Source organism: Podarcis erhardii, assembly GCF_964252035.2.
Source record: "Podarcis erhardii genome assembly, chromosome: 14".
In the NCBI taxonomy this organism is placed as follows: Eukaryota; Metazoa; Chordata; class Lepidosauria; order Squamata; family Lacertidae; genus Podarcis; species Podarcis erhardii.
In genome coordinates, this window is record NC_138503.1 from 36,138,391 (window position 1) to 36,159,548 (window position 21,158).

At 47.1% G+C, this 21,158-nt stretch overlaps 1 protein-coding gene across 1 annotated transcript in view; it reads right to left on the minus strand.

Annotated features, from left to right (window-relative positions):
- Positions 1 to 1,205: 1,205 nt before the first annotated feature.
- FBXL16 (F-box and leucine rich repeat protein 16) overlaps positions 1,206 to 21,158 on the minus strand; it is a 60,290-nt gene continuing 40,337 nt past the window's right edge. Inside the window, exons 2-6 of the mRNA XM_081839865.1 lie at positions 16,964 to 17,685; positions 12,893 to 13,401; positions 9,194 to 9,278; positions 7,693 to 7,756; positions 1,206 to 6,611 (exon numbers count right to left, since the gene is read on the minus strand). Of these exons, the coding sequence (XP_081695991.1) occupies positions 6,463 to 6,611; positions 7,693 to 7,756; positions 9,194 to 9,278; positions 12,893 to 13,401; positions 16,964 to 17,671 (1,515 nt within the window). The 5' untranslated portion in view covers positions 17,672 to 17,685 and the 3' untranslated portion in view covers positions 1,206 to 6,462. The remainder of the gene's footprint in view (positions 6,612 to 7,692; positions 7,757 to 9,193; positions 9,279 to 12,892; positions 13,402 to 16,963; positions 17,686 to 21,158) is intronic.

Here is a 21,158-nt window from a genome sequence, read left to right on the forward strand (position 1 = left end):
TCAGGAGAGTTCAAAGGGCGGGAGGCAGCTCAAATTATGTGACTAGCAACCTCAGCTATGGCCCACAACAGACAAGAACCCCGACCTCAGTCCCACACTTAGCCCACCCAAACCATCATGCACTTGGGGCAGGATGAGGAGGGCAGATTGAAAGAGCAGGAGGTTGTAAAACATCATCTTAAAAAATAGCTTAAAGCTTTACAAAGATGTTATGGCAACGAAATTTCTTGTAGTTAAAGTTCTGTTGTTGCTGTTTAAAAAAAGAAAGTGGTTGTCAAACCAAGTTTGTTCGTGTGAGTCCCATACAAATGAAAGAAGCCTCTGTGTGTCCAAACACATCCTTTGGAACGATGCAGGACCACTTTATCGCCAAGCACAGGAGGTCCATAGTCCATCCAGGACAGGTGGTTGCCTTTTGCTGTAATCCTGCCCAGGTGAGGTTTGCGTGGAGAAGCTGGGCCTCTGTGCGGTGGCAGAGCTGAGCCAGTTGGTTGGCCCAAGTGGAGGGTTTATCAGATGATGATTGGTTGGGATGGATTTTTCCTGTTCACAGAAGATTCACAAACAAATTGAGTCTCCCCCCCAGCCCATCCCTCTTCATGCAAAATGACCCGCAGCGCTTCAACCCTCCCCCCCTCCCCAAGCTCTTTGAACTCAGACATCTAGTTGGGGTGTATCAAATGGTAAACATGGAATATCTTTCTTCTCTGTGGTCTCCTAAGCACCCCCAATGAGCAGGGAGCAAACCCCATGGCACCCCTATGGGGACTTGCTTCTGAGTAAACATGCCTTGGAAATTTGTAAAACAGGTTGGATGTGGTTAGCATTAATCTCAGTGTATAGCAGGACTTTTAAAGATGGTTTCATTCTGGTTTCATTACTTTTTTTAGCTGCCTTGAGTCTCTTTGGAGAAATAGGTTGGGCAGAAATGTCTGAAATAAACAAACTAGGCCTGCATGGCTAAACAAGGGATGGAGAACCTGTGGCTCTCCTGATGTTGCATTGGCCATGCTAGCTGGGGCAGATGAGAGTTGCAGTCCAACAACATCTGGAGGGCCACAGGTTTACTAGCTCTCAGTTAATCTCATATTTATTTTACCTTATGTCTTTATCCAAACAAGCAGGGTGTTATGAAATGCTGCATGAGAGGGTTTTCCTTATTTATTTGTTTTTTGAAAAATGCAAATGATTCTTTTTTTTAAATGAATGAATGAATGAATGACTGGATATAACCTTCCTCTAAATCAGCCTTCAGCAACCTGGTGCCACCCAGAAGTTTTGAACTACAATTTCCATCAAACCCAGCTGTTTGTAGTCCAGAACCTCTGAGATAATTTCTGGGGAATCCACAAAGAAAGGAAGCACTCTAATTCTGCTAAGGAGATCTGCAGACATAGTTAGATCCCTGGCCAAGGATGATAAAAACACACACGAATTGCCACTGAATTTATAACAATCGAGCCAGAGTTCCAGGAACACATGGGAACTCTTTCTTAACTGTGAGAAGGAAAGATTAGGTAGACTCCATCAACCTTTACTTTGGTTGGTTTACTAGTCACTCCCAATGGCTGTGCTGGATGGAACTGATGGGTCCAAAACATCTGGAAGGCGCTAAGTTGGGAAAATCTCCGTTATACCTTTTGAGGAGATTCAGGGTCTTCTTGATAGGGTTTAATTTATAATAATCAAGCCATTGAGATATTGCAAATGGGTCATTGGCAATGGGTTTGGTTTTTACTTAATGGGTTTTCACCGGAAAGGTACAGCTGAATTAAATATGGGCTGGCAAGTTGATGTCGGTAACACTGTCTGGACTCCTGCATGCATGAAGAGCTCCAGATCCCACAAGAAACACCCATCTGGAAACACCTTTAGCTGGGGAGAAAGGTTTAATGTTCTGAGAAGGCACCAGCTGGAGCTTGTTCATCCTCTGTTCTCCTCTGCCAATAGTGATGCCTGGTGCCCACCGGGGACTAGTGAGGCAGAAATCAGGGGAGTCCAACAAGAGGCAGAGCTAAAGCCAACTCATTCTAGTTTTGTCCCCGTCCTCCTACTCCCTGCTGCATTCTGCAAGGGCAACACTGAGACTAAGGAGGAGGAAGCCAATAGACAGTGCTGGCACCTCCTGGGTTGCATGTGAGTAAGAAGGTAGGTGGGTGGAGACTGGCTGGGGGCAGACTGGGGTGGGTGCCCCACTCACCGTGATGGACAAGCCTCCACTGCAATATATAAGGAGGAGGTGCAGCTGGGTTGGGAGAGGCCAGGGCTCAACGTAGGACTAAGAGCTGCTGCCTTTGAGGGCTAAAGGGAGGAGGAGGCTGTAGCAAACCAGACCTATCAGTTAACCTTGAAGAGGGAACTGCTTGCAGGGTATGTGGGAAAGCTACTGATAAGAGAAGTGAAGTTAACGCCATAAATATGAGACAGAATTGTGAGGGGTTCTGCAACTAGAAAAGGGCAGGCAAATGCAGTGCTTGCTATGTGTGATGCAAAGAGTCTCAGGCTTTCTCCTGGAGGACCCCACCGGGACCACTTCATGCAGTAGTAGAGCTCTGAGGATAACACTGAACCTAAACAGAGCTCTAAAAACTGAGAGGAAGGCAGTGAGTAATCTCATAGCTGCCAAAAAGAAAGAAAGAAAGTTGCTCTGTATATGTTTGAAAACCTTTGATCTGTACATCTTTTAAAAGATGAATGAAATAATAGATAGTCGTACAGTGGGGAAAGAGGGATGAGCAGGGAGTGGGAGATGGGGTGGGAGACTGTCCTCCTTTAGTGAGCAGTATCAATATAAAATGCATTACTAGTGCTGGAGCTGAATCCTCGGCTCAAATTAAGCCCCAGCGCAGTGATAATGCTGGGAAGATTCAACAGAGGTAGGGCTGGACAGTGCCTGTGGTCTCTTTCTGCTGGTATTGGGGATGATGGCTTAGCTGCAGGAAGAACGATGGGGACATTAGAATCAGAGGCCGCTTCTTCGGCATCACACATTCCTGTTTCTCCAAGCCACAAACTAGAGGAATATTGTTGTTTGGCGGTGGCTGGTGCCCATTGGGACTGGTGGGGCAGAAGGCAGGGAGGTCAACAGTAGGTGGCGCCAGAGCTAATGGCAGGCAGAGCCAACTAGTTCTACTTTTGCCCCCATCTTCCTGCCTGCTGGGTTCTACAAGGGCAACACAGGAGGGGGAAGTTGACAGGCAGTGCCACCTGCTGGACTGGTTGTAAGAAAGAAGGCAGGCATGTGAAGGCTGGCTGAGGGCAGACTGAGGTTGCCCTAATGGACCTGCCACCACAAAACCGTAATGAGAAGGCCACCAAAACACCATGAATAGGAAATGGCACAGTGTGTAGTAAAATATCTGGGGCTGGCCCAGAGCAATAGGTCAGCTATCATCAACCTGGCACACTCCAGGCGTTTCAAACTACAACTCCCATCAGCCCCAGCCAGCACCAGGCGGGAAGGGCAGCAATAGGCAGTGCAGGTGGTTGCTTTGGGTGTTGGACTTCCAAGCGAGCCAGGTTAATTCGGGCAAAAGCCACTAGGGGGAGCTTAGACCTCCTTTCCCTAACCTTTGGGACAATGTTGCCTGGGTTGCGTGTACCATTTGCAACATCCCCTTTCTCTGCCTCTGAAGAACAGGACGCAACAGGCGATCAGCATCCATTCCTGCCCCTTTGCTTGTCCCGCCTGGGTGGAAAAAGGAAACAGGGCTGCAAACACCTGGAAAACCCGCAAGGAGGGCACGCACATGCCCCATGCAACAGGATGCAAGAAGAGAGGCAGAAAAAGTCTTCTGAGCCCTCCCTGAAAAATCCCTCCTCTCATTTCTGCAGAAACACGGCACAAATCATGGCTTACATCCCTCAGTGCAATCCTAAGCATGCTTAGTCTGAAGTAAGGCCCACCATGTCCAACAGGTCTTACTCCCAGGTAAGGGTGCACAGGACTGCCACCGTGGCGACTTGGGTTAGGCTGCGGACACACACTTGCACCATCCAGTGAAATTGGAAGTAGCTCCTCTTTCTACCATTCCCCAAAAGGAGAAGGAGAGAAGCCTTCGCTGTTTGGAGGCAAGCTTCCTCCCTTTCCTTCCAAAGCAGTGAATCAGCCAGAAGGGTGTGGGTGTGGGTGTACAGGTGCTGGAGCGAGCGGCAATGGCAAACGAGCATTGCTCATCAATAAAGCAGCGGCTCTAGCTGTCCCGACAGGAGATCCCACCACCAGGATACAACGCGTCCTAGCTGCTCCAGAGGTGCCTGTCCAGATCCTGTAGATCCTGTGCCTCTTTGGGGTGGATCTCCATGGTAGCTTGCAGCAGGGGTAGGTGGATGGTTGGGAGTGGAGTGCCTGAGTTATTGAGGTTGCCCTCCAGCACCCAAGGGCCAACAGAGCCCCAAAAGGACTTTGAAAAGCTACCAAGCAATGTTTAAAAAGAAGTCAAGGATCATCAAGCAATGGCCAGCCCGATCCTTGACCCAGGAGAGGGCAGGGCAATAGACTCTGGAGTAGGGATGGGTAAACCTATCCATTTTGGTTTCTCAGTTTCCCAGTCTTAAACCGAGTTCTCCACATTTCCACACCGGTTGGCGTCTCTTCCATTAAAAAGCCTTCATGAAAACTCACCAGTATTTTCTTTAGTGTGAATTCTTCCTAATATACATTTTTTTTTTGCAAAGCAGTTTTCCTTGCTTTAATGAATTTTCCTACGTTATTTTCACTAACAAATGCATTGTTATGCACTCTTCACCCCAGTATATGCATATTTAATTTGCACATTTACTTGGCTGTGGAACTGCATTGCAAAATTCAGAGAAGTGCGAAGGAGAGCCATAGTTTTGGTTTGCGTATCATTACAGAAAGTGTGGATTAGGTAGATTTGTATTCGAACACAAACTGAATCTAATCTCTCCCTCACCCCTACTCCGCATTGCCCACTTCGGTTGGCAGGATTGCGTAAGGAAAGGAAGGAACTGGTGTGTAAGGGGGTGGTTTGCGGGAGGTTCACGGAAGGAGATGCCTCCATCTCCACTGGGCGGAAGCAGAAGACACAGCTGAAAAATCCCTGTGCATCAGTAAATGGAACGTGGATGGAAATACAAAGCCACGCCAGCTTTACACTGGAACAGACAAGCCGAGCCCAGGGTCAAGGCTGCTGCCCACAGCCCTGCCCAAGACGAAGCAAAATCCAGAGTCTACCTTACCACAAGACGGAAGCAAGCGAGCATGCAAAAGCTGCGGGTTTGTTCCGAAGAGAGGAAGAAGAGAAGAAGGAGAAAAAACCCTTCATCATTAGCAAAATAATAATAATAATAATAATTTTTTTAAAAAACCCAGAGGGAGGCAGATGGCTGTCTGCCAAGCATGGCATGACCTCAGGGTCAGCCGGGATTGTTCAGATGACTGTTTGTTAAATCCATTTCCTGGGAAACATTTGCTCCTTGGTTTGCTCTCTTCATGTGAAGATGACTTACAGTCAACACACCAGCTTTTGCCTGTGGGAGCACCCATCCACCCCGGTCTCCCAAGAGTCACGGGGACAAGGCTTTCTTTCACAGCGTTGATCGGTTTGCTTATTCTATCATTTTCTTCCCTCCCTTGTCTCCTCCTATAAACACTTCATTGCAGCGTCCCATTCTTGGAATCCAGAGGTGGAACCCAACACGCATCCGTAATCGCTCCATTATTCATCCTTAACTGACCTTCCCCTATCTCTTTTCTTCAGCTTTCCACCTCTACCTCGAATGACGCCGACTGTTTCAACCGAAGGCTCGGCCATCCAGAATCCATACCTGGGAAGGCCATCAAGGGGGTCTCTCTCCCCTTATTCTTGCATTACAACCCACCCAAGACTGGGCAGGGGGGACACAGGCGAACCTCTACCCAACAGCACTTGGCCGGAAACCACTTTTGATCCAGCACTGAGCGGCAGCAGCTTTTGCCACCAACTTGCCAATCTGCCACAGCGGTTTCTTGTTTCTTTCCATATACCACTTTCTTTGTTTTTCATTTGTGTTTTTGTTTTTTTGTTTTTTTTTGTTTTTTTTTAAGCATCGTTATTTTTTTTTTCAAAAATTAAGATTTCAGGACAGATCACTACAAGGAAGACGGGAGGTGATGGAGGCATGGGGATTTTACAAACTTGAGGAGGGATTTCTTCCAAGTTGCCACTGCCACGGCTTCATGGGACGTGGACGCACATGCAAAGTGCGCTGGTCACTCATACGCACGATCTAACTCTTGGCTTATGATTTGCCACACGTTGCGTTGATCTCTCTCTCTCTCAGTGTACATGTGAGTGCATGTGTGGTTTATAAGTCACAGCATCTCTCCCGGAAAAGAAAATATATATATAGATATATTAAATGAATAAATAAAACCATGACTCTGATTGGTTGGTCAGTGCTGGGTTGGGATTGGAGGACCTGGCTCCAGACGATGGTCAGATTCTTCCAGGGAGCGGCTTACTCGATCACCATGCAACGGGGCAAGTGTTGGGAAAAATATTTGAAAAGCTCTGGAGTGGCCCCTGGACAATTTGTCAACTCGAGTTCTTCTAAGTCTTGAAGCTGGACGAGGCCCGAGAGCCCAGTTGTGGTCAGGAGAGGACAGCCTGGAAAGACCAAAATCAGAGAGCACCCCATGAACAAGAAACAACTCATTCAGATGACCACAACTTACAGCAAGCAAGGCTAACAATGGTCACATTCACACGTCACATTTAAAGCACTCTGATACCACTTTTAATAGCCCCCTGCAAAGTGGGATTAACTGTGAAACCACTCTGGGAAGTATAGTTCCAGGAAGGGAACAGGGGCCTCCTAACAACACTCAGCAGCTCCCAGAAATCTTTGGGGGAAGCCATGCCTGTTCAAAGTAGTGTCATAGTGCTTTACATGTGTGGTGTTAATGTGGCCTCAGAAGTCATCCCCATTGAATTCAGCTGAAGCTAACCTAGGGACACGCAAATTTGTTAGTTTTGGTTTCTCTCGGTTTCTCATTTCTCTAGCCTCAAGTTCAGTTCTCCACATTTCCACACTAGCTCATGATTCTTTTAAAAAGGTTAGCATGAAACTGCATCAGTATTTTAGTGCAAATTTATCCTAATATACACATTTTATGCAATTTGGCCGGTTACACATTTTTGTATGCCATTTCCTTGAACACAATGCATTTTTATAATATTATTTTCACAAATATGTGTTTTAATAGACATTTTACCTCAGTTGTATGCATTTTTGTGCACATTATTGTCGTTCTCATGAGGCAATGCAGCCCTTAGGCCAGGCTTCCTCAACCTTGGCCCTCCATATGTTTTTGGCCTACAACTCCCATGATCCCTAGCTAGCAGGACCAGTGGTCAGGGATGCTGGGAATTGTAGTCTCAAAACATCTGGAGGGCAGAAGTTGAGGAAGCCTGCCTTAGGCAGAAAAGGGTTTTCCGCCTCTGAAGTAAAATGACCAAAGAAATGAGTATTATCAATTCCCTTTTGCCACTTTCAGCTCTCTGGGGAGAGGGTGAGGTAGTGTCTAATCCCTAGCCAAAGTTTCCCTTATTTTCCTTTTGCCCTGCCCCCACCCCACACAAAAGAATGTGGTGACAGTGTTTGTATGAATGAGTTTCTCAGCAAAGTGGTGGGTTCAAATGGATTCATGACATGCATCAGAAAATTTCCCCTTAGTTTGGCTCTCACCAGCAACAGACAAAAGGCGTAAACTTCTCATTCCCAGCAGATGCTTCAGGCCAAAATCTTGAACCTGAAACAGGAGAGAAGGAGGGAGGATTTGTGAGCCTGAATTGCTATTACTTGAGAAGCAAGTGGGTTAAGTCTGTTAACTATGCTCGTTTTTAAGACCTGAAGTCTTGCTAATATGGGGGTATTCTATTGGCACGGGTGCCAACTGTGAAATGACCATAGCTGTCAACTTTTCCCTTTTCTTGTGAGGAATCCTATTCGGAGTAAGGGAATTTCCCTTTAAAAAAGGGAAACGTTGACAGCTATGGAAATGACCTTTCTAGAGAAGTCTGGGGCAATCTTTGGCCCTTCAGATGTTGCTGAACTACAGCTCCTATCAGCCCTGGACACTGGCCATGCATGCTGGGGATTATGGGAGTTGTAGTTCGGTAACAACTGGAGAGCAGAAGGTTCCCTACACCTGGTCTAGGCAGACATAATGGTGGCCTTGAAAGGTCTGAATGGCTGTTAGGCGGAAGATGGAGCAGACTGGTTCTCTGTTACTGCAGATGACAACATTAGGAGAAACTTCCTGATGGCTAGAGCTGTTCAGCAGTGGAACACTCTGCTTCAGGAAGCAGGGAGCTCTCGTTGACTTCAGATCTAGCAGTAGAGGCCTACCCAAAGATACCGCAGTTGCATCCTGTATTGTAGATCTTACACTGAGAAAGAAATTGGACCAGATGACCAACTCTATGTCTGTCCGTATTTTCATCAACGAAATATTGGAGTGGTGGAGGCTGGTCCATTTGGGAAAATAGGGCACTGTCCCACCAGCCTCAGTCTGCCCTCAGCCAGTCCCCACCTGTCTGCCTTCATACCTACAGCCCATCCAAGATGTGGCACTAGCTGTCAACTTCCTCCTCCTTAAGGCCCGGTGGTTGTCCTTGTAGAACTCAGCAGGGAAAAGGATGGAGACAAAACTAGAATTAGTTGGCTGTGCCTGTCATTGGCTCTGGCTAGTCCCAATGGGCACCAGCCATCACCGTTGTCAGTCCTTCAAATAGAGGACTCACCTCCCCAAAGGTGAGGCTCCAGGACAACCTGAAGCTCCGGAATATTGTCATTTGCCCACTGACCTGGCAGCTGCCACTACTTGCCAGCTGTTGGGGGAGAGAGCAGGAAGCAGGGATTGTTTAAAGGGAGACCCCCAGAATCATTCCCACCTACCCCACCTCTTTATAGCCTCTGCCAACAGATTGAAGGAACCAGGCTGTTCTTTCCCCATTACCAGAGGATTCTTGGGGACTGCCCAAGAGATTTTGCCCCTTGAAGACAAGGTGGCATCCCACCCTGCTTTCCACACATAGAAGCTGGCTAGAGCTGCTATTGAATTGTACTTCAAGCCTAACAAAGAAAGTCATGTCAGGGGGAGAGCTGCCTCTGCTGCCCCTCAACATTTGCCGCCAGAGGCACTTGCATCAGTCTATTAGTAGGGCCCGCCCTATCTATTACCTACCTGGCAGCACCAACGGAGGTATAAGTTCCTAAGAGATGACATGGTGGACAAGTAACTGAGCCCGGTATCTGTGATCCGCACACACCTGCAGAAGAGTTGGGGAAATCGCAACTGTTAGGAGGAAAGCATGAGCAATAGGAGCAAGGGGAAAGGGGGAACTTCTCAACTGCCCAGTCCCTTTTTATTATTGATATAAAGTAGCAGTATAATTGATGTTTTTAAATGCCTTTTTTATGCTGAGATGAGTAATGTATGGATTCCATATTTTGAGAGCTGGAATATTAGAAAATGTACCATAATACAAATAAAATAAAATAAATAAATAATTCTATATAATCTATATCTATCTTTTGAAGAGTTGTTTCTCTGTTTGCTCCGTGTCTGGACAGCTCTTAATATATCCTAACCCAATTTTGCAGGATGGATTCTTCAATCAAGGAGCAGGTTTCATCTGTGTTTGGATAAAGTTGGAAGCCATTTGGAATCAAGATGGCGGGCCACACCTTTCAAAACTGTACTGATCTTAACAACTGATTTCAAAACTGAATCAATATTTTCCCCCTTAGAATTCCCTAGCGAAGCCAAATATGAGGCTGCCAGTGTGATATAATTCAATAGATTTTATTTATATGATGTATGATGCTGTTGATGAATATAATACCTATATGTACTAAGTACTGTATGTGCTGAAATACTGTATGCACCATATTTTTTAATATTAGTAATACTAGATACAATTTTTAAAAAGCTGGAGCAGCAGGCATGGGGGGGGGGAGAGAGAAAGCAGGGGACCTTTTGATGGTACAGTTTCTAAAACCATCAGGTTGTATCCAATGTTAGTTCTACTCAGAGTTATGTCCATTCATTGCAACGAGTGTACTCTGAGTAAAACTTAGTTGGCTACACTTCAGCCTTTCCAAATGTGTTGCCATGAAAACCTGGGCAATGTGCATTTTAAAACAAATTGACACCACATTTTTAATGAAACACCAATAAAATGAACAGCAGCAGTTGTCAGAGGACCAAACTAGACTAGGCATTAAATGCATGTATGCATTGCTATGCATTTTGTACTGGAAGGAAGGAACCTGGGAGATGGGGCGGGGGGGGGGTGTTTCTCGGTGACATCAGAGCGGACAGCCAATCAGTGCTGTGAAGCTTTCAGAACTGTGTCGGCCAATCCTCTCCATAAGAGCTCCATTCTGGAGAGGCACAAGTGCATTTTGAGCTGACTACTTAGAAGACATCTCCATATCCAGAACAGCTTCCAGATGAGGACTTAAATCTGGAGACAGGTCTTGGAGAAATTGCACATGGGTTATTGGCAAAAGGCTTTTTTAAAATCAGATTTTCTTCTACAAAGGTAAATCCAGATTAACTTGGTGGCGAAGGCATACAAAAGTTGGTATTTTGATGCCAACGACGCCATGTGGACACTGGCATGATTAAGGAGCACCCATCACCCCAAAACAGGTCTCTTCCAAGTGTCCTTTTTATTGTGCATTCATGATGATTTGTGCTCATGATGTTTGTGGGATGGTCACACGTGACCCTACATTCATGACTGGTTGCACCCGTAGAACCTTTGGGGCAGCCATACTGCTTCATTTCCAGGTAGCGCATCTCCTGCAACTTCCTTGTTGGCTTTGCTCTGCTTCCATAGTCAGAGGCATTGTGCTCCTGAATACCAGTTTTCGGAAGCCCCCAAAGAGGAAGATGCTCTTGTCCTGCTCAAAAGTTCCCATAGGCATCTGGTAGGCCACTGGGGGAACAGGATGTTGGACTTGGACCACTGGTCTCATCTAGCATTTATTCTTATGTTCATAGGAGCATTGGCCTCTGCCTTACTCCAAGTCGGACAATTGGTCCATCTAGCTCAGTGTTGTCTATACTACCTAGCAGAGACTCTCCAGGATCCAAGACAGGGTTATTTCCTATCTGGAGATGCCACAATGTTCTGGAATGGGTGGGGAGGTGTTGCCTCACTTTTGTTGCACTTCTGTACAGGAATAATTTGGTAGCATTGGAAAAGCACCGCAGAACAGCTAAGCAAGCAGAATAAACTTACCACAAATGCCCTATGATTGTGTCAAGCACATGTTGCGGATTACACACACTATAGTCTGGAGAGACCCACAGATTCTCTGCATGTGCTAGGATAACTCACAAGGGGGCAGCATTGAATTAGAGAAGCTTCACTGACTGTGCAGTCCCTAGGCTGAGGGGAGGGCCTTTCCAGATGCCCAGAGATCAGAAGCTACAAGCACAACTGGTACCTGAAGTTATGGTGGGGAGGCAGCTGAGATAATTAGTGCCTTGGCATAACTGGAGCCAGCCTGGTGCAGTTGTTAGGATGCCAGGCCAGGACACAGAAGAAGAGGGTTCAAATTAGCCCTGAAGCTCATTGGTGGGCTTTGGGCCAGTCAACATCTCTCAGCCTCACCTACCTCACAGGGTGCTTGTGAGGATAAAACAAGAAGTATATAGTCCACCATGAGCTTATTGGAGGAAAGGTGGGCTAGAAACATAATCTCATATAAAGACGTTGCACCAGCAGGGTCATCTACAGCAGCAAGTGGAAATGAGCCACAGGTGTTTGGAGATCAAGGCGAGAACATTGTTCCTTGAGGCACTGCAGTTCCCTGGAAACCCCTTGGTCTCATGGTGACCAAGCTGCATTGCAGGCAGATAGACAGCTGCCTCATTGTATTGATCAGGCCACTGGTCCACCTAGCTCAGTACTTGTCTACAATGACTGGCAGTGGCTCTCAAGGGTTTCAGGCAAGAGGGCATTCCCAGCCCTACCTGGAGATGTTGGGAATTGAATCTGAGACCTTGTGCATGCTAAGCAGGTGCTCTACCCCTGAGCTATGGGCCACCCCTGGTCCCCACCTTGCCTGCTCTGACTCTGCCCTATCAGCAAGTGTCTCTGCTGCAATCAGCTCCCCCTGAGCCTTGAGTTACGAGGGGAGAAACTGCTGCACAGACATCTCTCCTTGTTTTGTCCCTCTGGAAATAGGCCCAGCCCATTTTAAACCACACCATTAGCTTCTAACCCTTTCAGCGGATCTCAACCTGTGGGTCCCTAGATGTTGTTGGACTACAACTCCCATCATCCCTGAGTTCTGGCCTTGCTAGCTAGGGATGATGGGAGTTGTAGTTCAACAACATCTGGGGACCCACAGGTTGAGAACCGCTGCAGATTGTTGTGTGTCTGTGCTAGAACCAAGCCCTAGGGTTGTAGGAAGCCATTTAGCTCAGTATTGTCTACAACAATGGTTGTCAACCTGTTACCTACTGCCCACTAGTGGGCGTTTCAGGATTCTAGGTGGGCGGTAGAAGCTGAATCCTCCTTCCATCAAACACTGGTGGGCAGTAAGGAAGTTTTACCATCAAGAAAGATGCATTAGTGGGCAGTAGGTATAAAAGGTATAAGAAGGTTGACTACCCCTGGTCTACACTAACCAGCAGCAGATCTCCAGGCTTTTCAGACAGGGGAAATATTCCTACCTGGAGGTGATGAGTATCAAACCTAAGACCTTCTGTATGCCAAGCAGGTGCTCTGCCACTAATCTATATGGCCTGGTTCCTGAGCTCAGCTGAGGCCTGGGAAGATATTTCTCCACTGCTGTGTAGCCACGCTTCAATCCTCCATCCCAACCTCTGTGAAACTTCAAGAGGGCTCAGTTCTCCACCTACCTATCAAGGACCAGCTCCTCCAGCTTGTGCAGGTCACAGGCAATGTACTCCAAGGCCATGTCTGTGATCCGAGGACACCATGACAGGTCCAAGCTTCGGAGTTTGCGGAGGTTCTCTGCCACCAGCTCCACACCATCGTCCGTCACCTTAGAGCAGCCAGAGAGGCTGAGGACACTCAGGTTAGGGAGGCTGTGCACCATGTTGACCACCCCGTGGTTTGTGATCTCCCAGCAGGAGTTCAGGCGGAGCGTGTGGGTTGTGTAACCCTGCTTGGCAGTGAAGTAGGCTAGGGCCGTGTCCGTCACATGATAGGCTTGGAGATTCAGCTCGGTCAAGTTGGGCAGGAGCTGGGAGATGGCGGCAATGGCGTCGTCGGCCACGTTGATGCAGTCGCTGACGCTCAGGGAAGTGATGCGGGCATTCAGGCTCGACCAGAGGCCAGCTTCGGTGAAATCATTACAGCCGGACAGTTCCAGCCGCAACACCCCTTGCATCTGTTCCAGCATGACCTGAGAAAGGGAAAACACAGATTTCATTTTGGGGGAGGGGATCATAGGGTGGCAAAGCTGGAAAGGACATTAGAAATCGTCTAAGCCAGGGATCAGTGGGCATCAGGCTTGTGGGTGGAGACAGAGGTGTAGTAGTCTGAGGTCACTTAGGGTTAGGTAAAGGTAAAGGTACCCCTAATCATTTGGTCCAGTCGTGACCGACTCTGGGGTTGCGGCGCTCATCTCACTTTATTGACCGAGGGAGCCGGCGTACAGCTTCCGGGTCATGTGGCCAGCATGACTAAGCCGCTTCTGGTGAACCAGAGCAGTGCACGGAAATGCCGTTTACCTTCCCGCCGGAGTGGTACCTATTTATCTACTTGCACTTTGATGTCCTTTCAAACTGCTAGGTGGGCAGGAGCAGGGACTGAGCAATGGGAGCTCACCCCGTCGCAGGGATTCAAACCGCCGACCTTCTGATCAGCAAGTCCTAGGCTCTGTGGTTTAACCCACAGCACCACCTGCATCCCCACCTAGGGTTAAAGACCTGTTAATATTTCTCCAGCAGGGTCTCTGTCTCCAGCATCCTAGAGCCGTCCAATCAATAGGAAGGGGAGCTTTTTAGCCAGTGAGAAGAGGTCTTCCTGTTACTTTGTGCTGATTGGAGCCAATCAGAATGGGAGGAGGTGAGCGGCCCAAAGTAATGGCTGAGTGGGGATTGGAACCTTTGTCTCCCAGGTCTGACACTCAACTACTATGCCACACTGGCTAAGCAACATTGGGAGGGCCAAAGGTTCCCCACCCCCCTGCTCTTTTGAACCAAGTGGGGCTTACTCTCAAGCAGACACATGTAGGTGCGTACTGCAAATTACCTACAAGGTATGTGTACTTGGAAGTAAGTCCCACTGAGTTCAAAGGTGCTTCCTCTGATGCAACTGTACAATAGTATTGCAACTTTCACCCACCCCATGCACTCTCAAAGAGAGAGAAAAAATGAAGAGAATCACACTCTACAGATGCTCAAGAAACTGAATTTCCTTGAATTCCATTGGGAATAGACTTGATCTGCGCATTCCGACCTTATCCATGGATTGGAATGAAATTATTCTCCAGATTTTGCACTTCTCTGAATTTTGCAAGACACTCCTCAGATCCCAACAGTTATTTAAATTGCCAACAAGCCAACTATTACAGTATTTAATTTGCATATTTTAGGGTAAGATAGGTTTAGAAAGGCATACACCTAGAGACAGCTTTTTGGGAGGTGGTGCTCCTAGGAATTAATTTAATAACAAAACAAAATTTGATACCAAGCCCTCCGTAAGAATTACTGGGGATATGAGAGGGGCCAAATGAAGATGATTTGGTTAAAGAATTGACTCTGTATCTTTCTCTTAAGAATTGATTCTGTATGTAGTGTTAGCTGCTAGGATGGTTATCACAAGAAAATGGAAATATTTAGAGGAGTTCAATAAGGATTTATAGTGTAGTCAAATCTGGTCCACAGCTGTTGCTGAAAAACTAATTCAAAAATTAAGGTATACTAGAGGACAATCAGAAAAAGATTCAATTTCAACTAAGTGGCAAAAATATATATGATGATAACAACATTCAAATGCCTCCTGTGAATTATGCTACTGTCTGGAACTCTTAGTAACATTCAGCTTTCCTGATATTTATGAAAAAAGTAAACTTTTTTTTAAAGTTACTACCCTGCAACACCAAGAATACCCACCCCCCAGGAATGTGATTAAAATTAACTGAATTTATACTTTGTGCGTGCATGTGTTTAGTTTTCATTTTCATTCAATTGAATTGTTTTTCTGCATTTATTTATGCTTGTCTATTATTGAAGTATATGTAATTGTTTAAATAAGCAAAACTGTGATAAAAGGAATGAAGGAAGGAAGGCAGGCAGTCAGGCATATTGTGGGATAAAAAAATATTTTTAAGCATGCATTTCATGGGAAGATATGCCTTTAGATAGGATTTTCTCTGCATGGTTTTTTTTTTAAAGTAAGTAATCAAAGCTAAATGGGGCAGAAGGGCTTACAGAGGTGCACTACCATAAACACCCATCCACCCTTACCTCTCACCCCATCAGCCTGCTCAGTTCTTTCTGTGGATCGGGGCTCTCTTTTGCCCAGGCTGCTCAGCTCCTGCAGGCCACCTCTGCTCTGCTTGTCTTTAGACCCTCCCCTTTATTAAAATAACAGCAACCATCATCATATGGTGTTTTGGGATTGATTTTGTACTGGATCTGTGTTTCCATCGTTTGCATATGTTGGGTGGTTTTTGTGATGTTCATATTGTGCGTACAATATGGTTGTGGCTGAGTCACATTGGAATAACGGTTTGTCCTTAAAGACAGGGTGTAAACAAGCAAACAAATAAGGTCGTATCTGTACTATGCAGCCTTAGACTTCCTCATGGAAGATGTATTGATTAATACAGCACTCTGGGAATTGTAGCTCTGCATGGGGAATCGGTGTCTCAGCTCCCCGTACCCTGAACAAACTGCATCTCCTAGGATTCTTTGGAGGAAGTCATGACAGTTTAAACTGGTATGGTGCTGCTTAAAATGCATAATGCAGATGGTGCCTAAATCAAGACACCCGATGCTCAGACATGTTGTAGACCAACATATGGAATGCCGCACGTTCCCCAGCCCTGCAACAGAGGAAAGCAGACCCTCCAAGTGTACCTCTTTTCCAGGGACACTCCCAGATTTACAGAAGCTGTCCCAGTTTCTCATTTGATCCCAGAATGTCCCACTTTTCCTTAGGATGTCCCTATTTTCATCGGAGGAACGTTGGAGGGTATGGGAAAGGCTATCTCAGCATGAAGGCAGGGGACCAGGGGCAGGGGACATACTGCACCGCGAGGGCCACATTCTCTTCTGGGTAACGTTCTGTGGGCCACATGCTGAGTGTTGGGGTCAGGAAGAGAAGCAAAGCTGGATAGAGAAAGGTAAAGAGTTGGTCCACTCGTGGCCAACTCTGGGGTTGCAGTGCTCATCTCGCTTTATTGGCCGAGGGAGCCGGCGTACAGCTTCCGGGTCATGTGACCAGCATGACTAAGCCGCTTCTGGCGAACCAGAGCAGCACACGGAAACGTCATTTACCTTCCCGCCGGAGCAGTACCTATTTATCTACTTGCACTTTGGCGTGCTTTCGAACTGCTAGGTTGGCAGGAGCAGGGACCGAGCAACGGGAGTTCACCCCGTCACGGGGATTCGAACCGCCGACCTTCCGATCAGCAAGTCCTAGGCTCTGTGGTTTAACCCACAGCGCCACCCACGTCCCTGGATAGAGAAACACATGTAAAAATGACTTTCTAAGTAACACCCACACACCCCTCTCTATCCTCTATCCAGGCAAGCAAAAGGCATTACTGGAGTTCAGGGACACATTCCAGCCACGCAAAAATACCCAGAGGATAAAGTCCGACTGGCAAGGGGTGTGGCCTGGGGAGAGGGGGTGTGGCTGGGGGAATGAGGGTGTGGCTAGAAGGGGGTGTGGCTACCTGGAGGACTGTCTGTGGCTCCTGGGCCTGAGTTTTCCCCTCTGTGCAGGAGACCTACCTCAAGGCCTGCGTCTGTGATGGTCGATCTCTTAAGGCTCATGGATTTCACTCCTTTCTTGGACAGAGGATAGTTATCGATGAACTCACAAATGTCCAGGTCAGAGACGCCAACCAGGCAAAACCCCTCAAAACCCCTGATAGCAAAACCCTGGAGGTTGACAAACTCCTTGTCTCCACTGGGCAGGACGTTGTAAAGCTCTTTGGTGTGTAGCACCGGCGTCAGGCCCACCCAGAACTTGGGCTGGTACAAGACCCTCCTCCATGCCTTGCAGACCTGGGCCAGAACACACTTCTCGCAGGCGGAAAAGTACATAAACAAGCGGTTGAGGATCTTCTCGTCCACAGCCAGCTGTCGTTCACTGGGGGAACCGGAGAGGCCTTCGAGGGAAGTGACCTCCCCGTTTGTCGGGGAAGCCTCGCTGGAGTTCAGTCCCACCATGGCAGCTCCAGAAGGAGATGGCACCCCAGCCAGAGCCGCCAAGGACAAGGGCGGTGCCAGTCTGGGGATGGGCAGGTCGCTGTGATTTGCTAAGGCTGGACCAATGAGAGCAGGCACAGATGAAGGCTGGCACAAGCGGTTTTTCATCGCTGGGGTCCCTTTGGTGATGCTGGCAGAGCCGAGTCCATTGGCCTGGGCGGGAATCTTCACAAGTCCGTTCCGGGGTAAACATGGAGGTTTCGTATCACCGTTACTCTGGTTCGACATCTTCCAAAGTCACTCTGGAAAAACAATGAGGAAGGCTATTAGGGAACTGGACCCATGGCGCACCAGGGAACATCCAGCTTTTCACTGAATCTTCTTGCGGGAATAATTGCCCCCCCTTTAGATGGTAATGGGCAGAAGTGTACTGGCCAATGACCACAGTAGGTTGAAGACCCATTACAATTTATGCAGTAGGGTACTAGCAGCATCCCTGTTTGCAGCATCCCAGGGCCACCCAATCAGCATGGAAGGGGAGCTTTTTAGCCAATAAGAAGAAATCGTCTCACGCTTTGTGCTGATTGGAGTCAGTCAGAGTGAAAAGAGGTGAGTCAGCCACTGAGGATTGACTCCTAGGGTCACTCCGTAGATGGTGCATTGGAAGAACACCATAGGAAGAGTTGCTCCAAAGCTAAGCATTTAGAAACACAGAAAACGGAAGGGGAGCTTGGGTTTAAAAAAGAATCGTGTTCAAGTTCTGTTACATAACTTAAGTCACTTCAAAACACAACTTAAGTCACTTCAAAGGAAGATATTGGAACACTCCAAACCATTTGCCCATGTATGTCTACGGAAAATAGTAAATCTGGCTGAAAGGCAACACATGGAAACCAGCAGTAACTGTTGCAACGCATCCCTAATTAATATTGTATAACAGCAGTATTGTACAACCTTAGAAGGTTGCATAATCTTAGAAGCGGGTACGGCTTTGAGGGGGCATGGCTGTGACTGGCAATGGGTATTGCTTTGCTTACTTCATCAGCATTTGGGTGTGAATTTCTCCCATCTTTGCATACAGTTTCGATGAAATGTACATCTTTTTGCAAAGCAACTTTTCCTAATATAATGCATTTAGGAATGTTATTTTCACAAATACAGTGGTACCTCGAGTTAAGAACTTAATTCGTTCTAGAGGCCTATTCTTAACCTGAAACTGTTCTTAACCTGAGGTACCACTTTAGCTAATGGGTCCTCCCACTGCCGCTGCACCTCCACCGTGCAATTTCTGTTCTCATCCTGAAGCAAAGTTCTTAACCCGAAGTACTATTTCTGGGTTAGCAGAGTCTGTAACCTGAAGCATCTGTAATCTGAAGTGTGTGTAACCCGAGGTACCACTGCATATTAATTTTCATGTGGACTTTCCCCTATAATATATGCTTTTTTGTAAACTTTGATTGCTTGGAAAACTGCACCCAAAAATTTACGTATGTGCAAATTTTCAAGAAGAAGAAAAGGAGGGGGAGGAGTTTGAGTTTGGATTTGATATCCCACTTTATCACTACCCTAAGGAGTCTCAAAGTGGCTAACATTCTCCTTTCCCTTCCTCCCCCAAAACAAACACTCTGTGAGGTGAGTGAGGCTGAGAGACTTCAGAGAAGTGTGACTAGCCCAAGGTCACCCAGCAGCTGCATGTGGAGGAGCGGGGAAGAGAACCGAGTTCACCAGATTACGAGACTACCACTCTTAACCACTACACCACATGTTGGTTCTCACAGTGATACGGAAATTGCAAGTTTGATACATTCCCCTTTCAGTGAATTTCTTCCCCATCCCTATCAATGGGGAATGTTTTACACGAAGCAGCATTCCATCAACCAAGCTCCCTCTGACAGCCCAGAGATCCCTCCCCCTCAGCGAGTGCTAGTCCTGAGTCTGCCGCTCTCTCCAGTAAACTAAGCAGAAGGCTGGAAATTGAGCCAATTTCCCTTTAGTGAAGTCTTTGTTGCTGAGTTCGTCTTGCTCTGCTATTGTCATGTGAATGAAACTTTCCGGCCGTAACCACAGCAACCAAAGGTGGCAGCTTTGATAGCAACTTAATCCTGGGGCTTGCAAGAGTGGGCGGTGGTGGTGCAAGGGAAGCCCACATGTTTAATATTGGTCTTCTAGGAAAGAACTAATTAGGAAGCATAGGAAGTTGCCTTACACATATCAGACCACTGGTCTATCTAAGCTCAGTATTGACTGGCAGCAACTCTCCAGGTTTTCAGGCAGAGGTCCCTACCCAGAAATGCCACAGACTGAATCTGGGTGGAAGATGGAGTCAAAACTAGACTGAGTTGGCTCTGCCTGACATGGGCTCTGGCTCCCCCTACTGTTGGGCTCCCTGCCTTCCACCCTACCTATGCCTACAAGGGGCATCAGCTGCCACTGGATTGAAAGTGCCTTGTTTCCAAAGAGTCTTCATCCTTTTTCTTTCCAGTTACCTCTGGCCATAAGCATTGTCACCATTTTTTATTTTTTTTTTTAACCCTCATGATTTATCTACTGCCTTTATTTATATGCTGGACCCAATATTACTAGAACAGGAGGATACAAATATTTTACATATTTTTAAATCCCACACTTTTAAGGTCACACTTCATTTTGCATATGTGTTATCCATTGAACCTAAATTCAGAATCCACACACGCTTGGGTAGCTTTTCTGGTTTGTTTACAGGGGACTGTTTTACCCAGCTGCCTGGCAGGACTCCTAATGCAGGCCTGCAGCAGGGATTTCCCTGAGCCAAGAGATGGATGGATGGGAAGACAGGTGTGGAGATTGGCTTGTGCTTAGCAGGTCACGGCACAGATAATTCACAGGGCCTGACTTCAATACAGTGTGCAACACAGTGCCCTGCTGGACCAGAGGGTTTGCAGACCATAGTTGTGATGCTCTGGCTGCTAGAGGGTGCCATCTTGGTTACAGAGCCTGATCACTTAAAGAGCTGAACAAGATGATGTGGTAAAATATATTTCCAGCCCTGTCCCCCAGTCCAGAGAATAGTGTGGCCCCAGAGAGTCCAGGCACTGGCCAGCTCTGAACTAAAGTGCACACTTGCATATTGAGGTATACACAATCGATAAAGCCTTAGCTAATGTAAGCCATTATCAGTATCTTATGCGCCTCAGTATTGCATTCAACAGAATTTCATGTTTAATAAGAATGGGGAGGGGGGCGGCGATGAAAAAAACATAGCACAAGCAATAGCTCAAACGTGCAGAAAGAAATCAGAATTTGTAGACTCCAAATGGTTATTTCCAGTACACGAAACTGATTGACAAACAGCCGGCTGTTGTCAGGAGTTAGAATGTGTGTGGGACCAAGATAAACTGTTGCTTGGATTTTCTTATTTCCCTCTGCCCTCTTGCTTCCTCCTCCTCCTCTTATTGAACTTTTGCACCTCCCCTGTTCTCCATTAGTGAACCCATTTGCAGAGGGGTGTGTGGGTGTGGGTGCGTGTTAGGGAATTTTGTTCTTTTTAAAAAAAAAACCATGTGCTTCTGTAAATCTTGGGGGTCCCTCTGAGCATGCAGACACCTCCCTTCACTGCATCTATAAGGCCAATTGCCATCCATAGTGATCCTCAGGCCCTATCCAAGTTGGCCGCTAGAGGGAGAAATCTGGCTGCCACCATCCCACACGTTAACACTCCTTTGCTGGAAAAGAGCAACACAGTGGAGGCTGGTCCTTTGGAGCAAATGGGGCACCCACCTCAGTCTGCTCTCAGCCA